Genomic DNA, 12286 nt, shown 5'->3' on the forward strand with positions numbered 1-12286 from the left:
ACACACACACTCATACTACAAACGTCACCTGGTAATTAAGGAATAATCATACCACTTAGCAGACATTACAAGGAAACATCATAGGTACCCAACATGAAGTATCTTATTCCTGTATATTGTTTCATCTCTGTAAATCTTGTACTGTTTGTTTCTATAACATAAAAATAATAATAAAAAATATTACAAAAAGGCGCTCTAAAAACACAGCGTTTTAAAGCACGATATTTTAAGCCAAACACGGCTTGAGACTCAATACATCATAATCTATAATTTACTATTCTCGCTTACATCATTCTCCCTATGAACTTGCTTCTCGATACTCAAGATATTCGCAGAATTATTATTGATTTTTTTCTCTTTACTAACTTTAGCGTCTACACATCTGTCTTTGAATATTTTTCTGCTGATGCAATCGTTGGCGAAGATTGGCATATGTTTTCCTGAGAACTCTCGCTCTATCTCTTCGAATGGCTTTCCTTCTGTTTCTGGCATCAGGTAATACATGGAAACCAGTCCCAATAAACTGCAGCAGGAGAAGAGCCACATGGAGCCATAGAGCCCAAGAGATGTCTCTACCTCGAAGTATAACTTGGAGACAATGGAGTTCAGAATGTAACTGAAAGCAGCTGCAATCCCACAAGCTGTTCCTCTGCCCCTGGAAATAAAAATGGATATATTGTTTAAAATTGCATTTGCATCTCCAAAAGCGCAAAGCATTGATTTTGACTAGCTATTAATAAAATCTTTTTCCAATAATACTTTTAACAATCTTCACCTTACCCTTTCCCAAGGGCGTTTCCAATTAAAATCGAATTACCCTAGACACATAAATTTACCATATTATAATTAAAAGTATCAAAAATGTGCATCGCCGAAGGCAATAAATTATCTGTATTTGAAAAAAAATACCTACAGATGTGTTTGTGTCAATTGCCACTTTTTTCTCAAAAAATTCATAATTTATTAATGCTTTGCGGATTGTGCCCCAAAACAATCCAATTGCCTCCCGTTGGGACGTGCGCCCCACGTTGAGAACCTTTGACGAGAACTTAATTGCTAGTATCGAGGGCTGTTAACGTGAGGCGGGGAGGTCTTCAACACAAAAATAATTTTCACCGACAGAGTTGCCTCTTGATTACAACCAAAAAACAAGGAAACTCTTAATTTTTTTTTGCTATGCAAGTTTTTAATGTTAAAATATAATATTTTGAATTATAAGTTTCAAGGTTTTATGTACAAATTCTCCAATTATTATATTGTAGAAAAAATTTCATGTTTTTTAGTGATAATTTTCCTCTTTTTAGGCTAGTTATATGTTTTACACTGCACATGTAATCGTTAGCCACAGTTTGCACAAAAATAACAATAATCTCATACTGAAGGAAAGAAATATATAGATGCTTCCTTTCTTGATTTCAAAGGAGCATTTATAACAACTGACAAATATGATAATAATTGAAAATTTAAAAAAAAAAAAGTGGGTGTGTCAAGCCTACGCAAGACAGAAGTGAAACTTCTTTTGTTAAACCGTATGAACCACAATCAATTACGTATTTCACTCGTATTACACTCACGACGCAGTATACTAACCAAGCAGCTGATGCTTGGCGTGGCGCAGTTCGCTGGTGTCTGAGAGAGAGGAAAGAAGAGAAGAGAGAGAACGTTCGTGAGCGGCTCCCCCACCTCAACAAGCGCATATGGTGAGAGAGGGACAGTGAACGGTGAGCGGTGGTGGGGGTACCCGCATTTTCGTGTCGATCCTGACTCGGTTTTACTCCGTCCCCGAATTACGCGCCTAAAGAAGTTTCACTTCAATATAATATATTTTTAAAAATAATGTACAATGTACAGAAATAGAATCCCACACAAGATCGCGTAGTGCGCTCTAGCGAACGGATATTTTATCAGAGGGAGATAGTTTTAATTTTTTTTTCTGTAAATTATTACATATTATCAAAATAAATAAATTAATTAAATAAATGTAATACAATTATCATAATATACGGATTAGATAATAATTTTAATCCAACACAATAACGCAAAGCGCGCTCTAGCGGAGTAATGTTTTATCACAGTGAGATAAGTGTTTTTATTATTTTGCAATATTATTTTCTTTTAAAAAATGTTCTGACCTACTAAAAAATAAGATATTGAATGAAAAAGGCGTTAAAAACAAAAAAATAATGTGCGATGGCCGAGAATCGAACTCGGATCAACTGCTTGGAAGGCAACTATGCTGACCATTACACCACCAACGCCAGTTGTCGGGATGAGCTAAGAAGCATTTATATGTTACTTCAAAACTTTGAAAATTATTACATATTATCAAAATAAATAAATTAATTAAATAAATGTAATACAATTATCATAATATACGGATTAGATAATAATTTTAATCCAACACAATAACGCAAAGCGCGCTCTAGCGGAGTAATGTTTTATCACAGTGAGATAAGTGTTTTTATTATTTTGCAATATTATTTTCTTTTAAAAAATGTTCTGACCTACTAAAAAATAAGATATTGAATGAAAAAGGCGTTAAAAACAAAAAAATAATGTGCGATGGCCGAGAATCGAACTCGGATCAACTGCTTGGAAGGCAACTATGCTGACCATTACACCACCAACGCCAGTTGTCGGGATGAGCTAAGAAGCATTTATATGTTACTTCAAAACTTTGACTAGATCAAATGAACTTTAATCGGTGGTGGGGGTACCCGCATTTTCGTTTCGATCGTGACTCGGTTTTACTCCGTCCCCGAAAATTCATTACGCGCCTAAAGAAGTTTCACTTCAAAAATGGAAGAAATAGAACGGCACTACAATGGTTAAAATTTGATTAAAAAAACAGGTACCTATCAGACTACTAAAGATAGGGACATAGTATCGAACCTTCTGCCAATTAAATTGGGAGTACCACATGGGCCGATTCTTGGACTGATCCTATTCTTAATATACATAAATGAGAAAGTAAAAATTCTGTTATTTAATCATGGGCAGGTTGTTTCACAGTACTTGGATGGTAACAATTTTTTTTCTCACCTCAACGGAAATATCTCTGATAGCATCATCCATGGCATAATTACAATACCCATGCTGGCTCCAAAATTCAGTAAAATAAACAGGGTGATCGGAAGCCAGGAGGTGGAACCTGGAGTATCGGTTGCAAAGGTCTCCGGGTCGTAGGAGCTGACATTGTGAGGGATGACCACGAAGGCATAAACTCCGAGCAAAAAGGAACAGACCGTTGCCGCGACGAGGGACATCAGATTTAGGAACCTTTTACCAACTGTCTTTACTGTTAGCATCATAGCGATGGTGGCGATTATGCCGATTAGACCGGTGATAACCTAGAAAGAGAGAAAAAAATTCACGATTTATGAAATGTAATACTGTTCAGTCTATTGTAATACTGTTCATTAAAAAAAAGATGTCAATTAACATAAAAGAAAAAGAAATATGTAAGCATATTGAAAAAAAAAAAACGATTTAAAAAAACATAATAATCGTATTCCATTAATCAGTAATAATTCATTATACCAAGGCAATGAAGGTTATTGGATCTACATTTCTTCAATTTTCCAAATGACTTATTGATAATTAATCCACAAAAATAAATATACATGGAACACTGAACTATTAAAAAATATGTACAAGCCTAATCGAGATATTGAAGTGCCATAATATGCTTTTTAGCTGTATTGAAGAAGACATTGCTGTTTACATCTGCTGAACTAAGTACTTAGTATTCTATTATTGCATTTTACAATAAATTTAAACATCATAATAAATCTCCTTAATAACCAGTTTTCTAGGTTGTCACAATCTTTAAATGTCATCCAATTATTCCTGATTATGCATTTACTTGTAATCGTGTAACAAGTAATTTAACACATACTCTGAATAAATAATAAATCCACCGTGAAGATATCTAAAAATAAGACTTACGGTTGCAATATGTCCATCAAGTCCCATCCCATAGCTGTTGTAAACATTCACCATGTTAGGCCTTATCGCTGTGATACCAGTTGTCTGCTGAATTAAAAACATCAACAAAGCCACGGTTAAAGGCCTCATTAGTTCTTTCCTTGACAAGTCTTTAAGGTTTAGCCTCGTCTTCGCGAACCATCCCATGTTCTCGTGTGGACAGTCGGTAGTCGTAAGTGTTTCCTTGTTGCAGTGGGCACACTGGGAGCTGATCTCCTGATATATCTGAAGCTCTTCAAATTCCTTCTGGACCTCTGGGGTCTCTGCCCAACCCCTAACCCAGCATAGAGCCTTGAAGGCTTCTTCTTTTCTGCCTTTTGTGAGCAACCACACGGGAGATTCTGGAATCTAGAAAAAGTACATTTAACTCAATTTTTGATAAATTGATATCGATCGAGGATATTATCTAAATCTCAAATAATTATGGACCGACAATTCCAAAACAGTCGTTTCCGCCCCGTCAAAGGCGTTAGAATGTATAAAGCTATGAAGGGATAAATATCTCCAAGAGAGATATATCAAATTTGGTTATGTAACAGGAGAAAAAGTAACTCTTTGATTTAACTCTAGAGCTAGAACTTGCGTATTGTATTGAGAAAAAATCAACAAAATAATCTTGCCAAATCCTCAAAAAATAGAGATAAATGTGTAGACGCCAAAGTTAGTAGAGAGAAAAATATTTGATTTGTCGTAAATTTCAAAATGAATGATGCAAAATTTTCTTCTATTCTTTGGTTAGAATTATTTTTTGTAAAATGATATTTAAACAATAAGAAACAGTTATATCTTCCGAAGGATCTACAGTATTATTACAAACATATATAAAATATTTTACTTTTGGAATAACTTATTGAGTAAAACCTCAAATTGTAATATTTAATTATTGAAGACAATATTAGCGTTTCCTAAAAGAAAATTTGACACATAAAATCAGAAAAAAGATACGGTCACATCTAGGCAAAGGTCACATAACAACTGAGCTAATGGGACCCTTTCTCCTTCGGTCATATTTAACTGTATCATACTTCGAATAAGAACTACAAACATCGTCTTCATTTTCTTACAGCACATTTTTACTGGCAGCTATTATATATTTATGTACAATCGCAAGATTCAACCCGAACTGAATGCAATCTAGACAGTGTCTTAGATAAATATATTTTATTTTTATTTATTATTTTTAATATGTGCGACATCTATTGCATTTTTTGCAAGTCCATGAAGAATATTTTATTTTTAGAATAACTTAATGAGTAAAACCTCAAAGTGTAATATTTAATTATTGAAGACATGTTTCTTTTTTTAAAATAAAGTTTTTGTGGTGACCAATCTTTCTTAAATCTTTACTAATATTTATTTTATAAATCTAGCAGCACATATTCGTCAAGTAAACCACATTTTTAATGATAAAAGTATATGGAATCCAATTGCACAAGTAACACTTTTTCACTCTATGCCCAACGCCCATAACCCCGGGGTAAAAATGTATAACTCGATTCCAGTATCGTGGAGAAAGTGGTCATTGCCCGATGTGTAAGTATGTTATGCAATTGTACAATAAATTGATGAAAAAATTGACATGAAACAAATAAATTGAATTATTTACGTAGTGTTTTCAATTGAATTTCTTAAACCATTTATAGATAATTATTTGTAGTTGATATCAAATCTCTCTCATGTAATTTATTGCTAATCACTAAGATAAGGTTATATTTAATAATAATTAATAAAGTTATATTAAATTAATTTTTCAATAAAATGAAAGTATAAAATCTGCACCGGTTGATACATTCAAGCTGGATTATAAGAGCCATATTAAACAAAAGAAAAATGTCATTAACAATAGAAATGTAAATGTGTAAGTTATAATAAATTAGACACCTGTAAACTTGGTAAAATAATAAAATTAAAATATATATCTTTTTTTAATGTGTTTTACAGTTTTATGTAATCCTATTTACAATATTTAAATAATTTTTAAAATATTATTATTCTTATTCGTATTGTGGAGGAGAGATGGAGGATGCTGGCTGCTGGGGTTGTTTTAATATTATTAACACATTCTTTGCGGGAAACGAGAAAACTCGTCATACGCCTTTTTACAGTAAGACGCTTTGTTGCGCAAAGCGGTAAGGAGCGGGAAACTTGTAAACAAGGGGTTCTAAATGGGTGCTGGGTCATGTGTTTTCTATTGTCGGCGGTACCCGATCTATCTACCTGTCAATACAATGTGTTTAAAACACAACAAAAAAATAAAAATAATAAAATCGTTGTCGCGTATGTTCCGCTCACAAACTACGCAGTAAAACGCGGTACATGTGCAAGTTTTGCAATGTGCCCCTGCATAAAGGAAAGTGTTTCGAACGCTATCATACATTGAAGCATTTTTTTTATATGTATTGAAAATTTCTAAATAATCTTGTAATTTTGTATGAATAAATTTCGATATGTTATTTCGATTATGAAATACTGCTTTTTCTATGATTCCCAAGAATGTAGTAAGTTTTTGTTAATAAAAAAAGGAATTACACATAGGTACATTGCTAAATAAATAAATAGAGACATATTTTTAAAGTAAAACACGGAAAGTTTCATCGAAAAATATCAAATAGATCATAAGATATGAATATTTTGCGGAAAGTCTAATTTTGGCGCTAAAATTTAAAAAAAACACCGGCGCTTCGCCCCCAATTTGGCGGTAATATGCCCGACCATATAGTGTTAAATACTGTTTTTTTTTAATTACCGAAATGGCGACCACGAGTGTTGCCAGTGGGAAGATCAGACAAGTGACGGCTGCCAACCTCCAGGGTAGCAGGGACCCCAGGAGGTAAGCCAGGAATATTCCAAAAACAGCAAAAACCTCGGCGTATGCTGTCATGAAGCCTCGGACTGAGGAGTGGCTGAAAAAAAAACGGATACGAGGAAGTTGAAAAACCGTAAAATGTTTCTATGAATTTATTTAAAGGTCACAATTAAGAATGAGAAAAACCATTTACTGTCTAAATTACTGAATTAATTATTTATTTTACAAATCGTTTCGTTCATCATCGTCACAAGAAAGCTAAATGGATAGTAAATTTAGGAAGGAATCAGAAAAATTGTTTTAAAATGTCATCTGGTCATTTATTACGAGTTAACTACATAGTTAATAATACGCAACTCAGCAGGACCAACCCGATTGACATTAATATGGGTGATATTGTCACCGAAATGGAAGATAGGGCCATCAGATCTAACAACGTCATATTATATAACGTTCCCGAGAGCTTGTCTGATGAAAAGGCAGTCATCATTACGGAAGATAGAGACAAAGTTTCTTCGGCTATAAAAGCTATCGACCCGTCATTAGCTCTAATCAACGTCAAAGTATTCCGACTGGGTGCCAAGAAAATTGCCAAAAAAAAGCGTCCAATTAAATTGGAATTTACAAACAATATCGCACCGAGAACTCTCCTACGTAATAGCACCAAATTTAAAGACGGAATCAAAGCAAGTAATGACTTAACCATCCTCCAAAGGAATCAATTGGTGGAGCTTAGAAAGCAGTTATTGTTCCGTCAAGAGAATGGTGAACCAAACCTTACCATAAAGTACATAAACTCCAAACCAACTATTGTTACAACCCTTCCAAAAAACGACACAATGTAAACAAACTGAAGTGCTATTACCAAAATGTCAGAGGCATGAAAACTAAACTTAAGGACTTTAAAATACATGCCCCAACACTGCCACATGACATCCTCATTCTTACGGAAACCTGGCTGGAACCATCCATCAACTCTGCTGAGCTTGGTCTACCCCACCATCATATTTACCGGTCTGACAGAAGTCAACAAACCAGCGCTAAATCTAGAGGCGGTGGCGTCATGATAGCTGTCAACAAGATACATCCTTCAAAACTTCTGAAAACCAAAAATTCTAATGTGGAACAAGTTTACATTTTACTAAACGGCAAAAATCAAAAAAATATCATAGGCAGTGTTTATATTCCGCCATCATCAGATATAAGTGTATACAAAAGTCATTTCGAGGATATTGAACAACTGTCGTTTAATAAATGATTTAAGATTTTCACGGCCAAAAGTATTTTTGTTATTTGTTTTTGGGGTATTATGCCGTGTTGCGCTAACTCCTTCTTTAGCCTACGTTTCGGACAGCATTGCAGTGTCCATCATCAGGGCAGATGTCTTATTTGAGGTTGTGTTAAAATGTGAGCTTAAGTATGAGGTTGTGATACCGAGTTGCCAGCTCCAACCCTCTGAGCTAACATTAACGTATCATTTTTTTTATTTAAAGTGGTTTTCTTCGTTTAGCTCTGGTGTATCCGTCAATTACCGGATACCAAGAACTATTAAGCTTAGCTCCATCGTCTCTATTAATGTTTACGGGATTTTTATGAATTTCAATGGCCTCCGTAATCAGCCGTGCTCTATAAGTTTTCGGTCTCCCCAGGATTTCAGGAACAAATCCAAAGTAATGCCCGGTGTCAATCAAATGCTCGGCAATTGCCGATTTGTCGGGGTGGCCGAGTTTACAAGCTCTGAAGTGTTCCGAAATTCTTTTGGAGATAGTCCGCTCTGTCTGGCCTACATAGACCTTGTCACATCCGGAACAGCTGAGTTTATACACTCCATCTGTTTCCAGAGGAAACTTAGTCTTTGCAGACCTCAGTAAGTCCTGTATCTTTGTTGTTGTTCCGAAGACAGTCTTGATATTTTCCTTTCTCAAAAGTTTGGCAATTTTGTCTGTCACATTGTGCACATAAGGCAGGAAGGCACAGCGTTTCGACTCTTGTTCAACTCTGTATTCGTTTGGTGCAGATTTGGCTCTTATGATTTGCCTTGTCTGACTTGCTGGGTAGCCGTTACGCTCTAGTGCATCGGTCAGCTTCGTAAGTTCCGCTCCGATTTTATTTTCTTCGCATATTCTGGTCGCTCGGGTCACCAATGTATGGATAAGTCCTCTCTTCTGCGCTGGGTGGTGGTGCGAATCAGCGTGTAAGTACCGATTCGTATGGGTTGGTTTCCTATATACAGTATGCCCTAGGCTACCATCGTGTTTCCGCATCACCTCCACATCTAGAAAGGGCAGGATTTTATCTTCGTTTTCCAGTTCCATTGTGAATTTAATTTTGCTGTGGAGAGAATTAAGATGGTCCAGGAATTCGTTTAGTTTCTCCGTTCCATGAGGCCAAATGGCGAAGACATCGTCGACGTAGCGCCACCATACTTTAGGGACAGCCGAAGCTGTGTCGAGTGCCACTTCTTCAAACTTCTCCATAAAAAAGTTGGCTAGTACTGGCGATAACGGACTGCCCATCGCAACTCCCTCCAATTGCTCAAATAGTTCACCCTGAAATGCAAAGTATCCCGTTTTGAGGCAGTGTTCAAAAAGTTTGCAAATGTCTTCCTCATATATCTCCCTGAGCATTGTCATGGAGTCTTCTAGAGGCACATTTGTGAAAAGTGACACGACGTCAAAGCTGACCAGAATATCTCCTTCCTCAGTCTTAACTTTCTTGAGCTTACTTATCAGATCTGTTGAATCCTTAATCCACGATTCAGTTTTACCAGTTTGCATCTGCAGTAATCTTGAGAGGTATTGGGAAAGTTTGTATGTAGGAGCGCCAATAGCGCTGACAATCGGTCTCATTGGGATTTCCTTTTTATGTATTTTTGGGAGACCATACAGGGCAGGAGTTCTAGAGGCTTTTACAAAAAGCTTAGACCGATCCTCTTTCCTGATGCTAGAAGCTTTCACTAGTTCCCTTGTCTTTATGTCAATCTTGTTGGTGGGGTTGTTTTTAATCTTCTTATAGGTGCCTGAATCGCACAAGAGGTCTTCCATCTTCTTTGTGTAGTCTGCCGTATTAATCACGACAGTGGCATTTCCTTTATCGGCTGGCAGAACCAAGATTTCCTCATTGGCGCGTAATTCTTTTAGGGCCATAAACTCTCCTTTCGTGATATTGGGGCGGGGTATTTCAGCCCTTTTCAAAATATGGCAAGTCTCTTGCCGGATGTCCTCTGCTTGCACCTCTGACATTTTGTGTACTTCCATCATTGTATGAAGTGCAGTCTCTACACCACATACGATGGATTCCACAGGTATCTTTTTGGGGGCCACTGCAAAATTCATCCCCTTTGCCAGTACAGAAGTTGCGTCTGGGCTCAACGCAAGGGTCGAAATGTTGATGACAACTTTATTTTGATCGAGTTGTTTTCGATCACCTTTTTTGTCTCGGTTGAGCCTTTCAAACTTTTGTTTCTGTCTCGCATCTGTTGACTGCTTAGATCTTACTGCTTGTTGGTAAGTCATGTTGTCAACTTTTCTCCAGTCTTCTTCGGTAAGGGTTGCACTTAGGTGCAGATGTAGAGCGAAAAGGTCCCGAGATACTCCATCCAGCTCGCCTCGCACATTGTGGATCCTCTCCCTTAATAGTGCAGCCTCCGCTCTTTGGAATACTCTATCTGCTTTCCGGGATGTGATGTGTCTTTTTATTTGGATGTGTACTGGTACAATCGATTCTTCTTTACACCTCTTGAGAAAAGCAAGGCTGCCCAAAAAATGGTTTCTTTTCTTTCTCAGATTCTCCAATCGTCGTACCAGTGTGTGAACTTCCTCCCCATAGAGGTTCGTCAAATATGATTTAAGATTTTCACGGCCAAAAGTATTTTTGTTATTTGTTTTTGGGGTATTATGCCGTGTTGCGCTAACTCCTTCTTTAGCCTACGTTTCGGACAGCATTGCAGTGTCCATCATCAGGGCAGATGTCTTATTTGAGGTTGTGTTAAAATGTGAGCTTAAGTATGAGGTTGTGATACCGTGTTGCCAGCTCCAACCCTCTGAGCTAACATTAACGTATCATTTTTTTTTTTTTTTGGAAAACACGATGGTGTTGCGGAATGTTGCGGAATGCGGAAACACGATGGTGATGCGGAAACACGATGGTAGCCTAGGGCATACTGTATATAGGAAACCAACCCATACGAATCGGTACTTACACGCTGATTCGCACCACCACCCAGCGCAGAAGAGAGGACTTATCCATACATTGGTGACCCGAGCGACCAGAATATGCGAAGAAAATAAAATCGGAGCGGAACTTACGAAGCTGACCGATGCACTGGAGCGTAACGGCTACCCAGCAAGTCAGACAAGGCAAATCATAAGAGCCAAATCTGCACCAAACGAAGACAGAGTTGAACAAGAGTCGAAAGGCTGTGCCTTCCTGCCTTATGTGCACAATGTGACAGACAAAATTGCCAAGCTTTTGAGAAAGGAAAATATCAAGACTGTCTTCGGAACAACAACAAAGATACAGGACTTACTGAGGTCTGCAAAGACTAAGTTTCCTCTGGAAACAGATGGAGTGTATAAACTCAGCTGTTCCGGATGTGACAAGGTCTATGTAGGCCAGACAGAGCGGACTATCTCCAAAAGAATTTCGGAACACTTCAGAGCTTGTAAACTCGGCCACCCTGACAAATCGGCAATTGCCGAGCATTTGATTGACACCGGGCATTACTTTGGATTTGTTCCTGAAATCCTGGGGAGACCGAAAACTTATAGAGCACGGCTGATTACGGACCATTGAAATTCATAAAAATCCCGTAAACATTAATAGAGACGATGGAGCTAAGCTTAATAGTTCTTGGTATCCGGTAATTGACGGATACACCAGAGCTAAACGAAGAAAACCACTTTAAATAAAAAAATGATACGTTAATGTTAGCTCAGAGGGTTGGAGCTGGCAACACGGTATCACAACCTCATACTTAAGCTCACATTTTAACACAACCTCAAATAAGACATCTGCCCTGATGATGGACACTGCAATGCTGTCCGAAACGTAGGCTAAAGAAGGAGTTAGCGCAACACGGCATAATACCCCAAAAACAAATAACAAAAATACTTTTGGCCGTGAAAATCTTAAATCATATTTGACGAACCTCTATGGGGAGGAAGTTCACACACTGGTACGACGATTGGAGAATCTGAGAAAGAAAAGAAACCATTTTTTGGGCAGCCTTGCTTTTCTCAAGAGGTGTAAAGAAGAATCGATTGTACCAGTACACATCCAAATAAAAAGACACATCACATCCCGGAAAGCAGATAGAGTATTCCAAAGAGCGGAGGCTGCACTATTAAGGGAGAGGATCCACAATGTGCGAGGCGAGCTGGATGGAGTATCTCGGGACCTTTTCGCTCTACATCTGCACCTAAGTGCAACCCTTACCGAAGAAGACTGGAGAAAAGTTGACAACATGACTTACCAACAAGCAGTAAGATCTAA

At 37.3% G+C, this 12286-nt stretch overlaps 1 protein-coding gene across 1 annotated transcript in view; it reads right to left on the reverse strand.

The window, feature by feature from the left end:
• Positions 1–264: 264 nt before the first annotated feature.
• Positions 265–12286, reverse strand: part of LOC149417417 (facilitated trehalose transporter Tret1-like) — a 71258-nt gene continuing 59236 nt past the window's right edge. The window contains exons 4-7 of the mRNA XM_089640583.1: positions 6734–6890; positions 3949–4335; positions 3043–3350; positions 265–655 (exon numbers count right to left, since the gene is read on the reverse strand). Coding sequence (XP_089496709.1) covers positions 265–655; positions 3043–3350; positions 3949–4335; positions 6734–6890 — 1243 coding nt within the window. The remainder of the gene's footprint in view (positions 656–3042; positions 3351–3948; positions 4336–6733; positions 6891–12286) is intronic.

Source organism: Hesperophylax consimilis, chromosome 15, assembly GCF_061612785.1.
Source record: "Hesperophylax consimilis isolate HC1 chromosome 15, BYU_Hcon_1.0, whole genome shotgun sequence".
NCBI classification, from domain to species: Eukaryota; Metazoa; Arthropoda; class Insecta; order Trichoptera; family Limnephilidae; genus Hesperophylax; species Hesperophylax consimilis.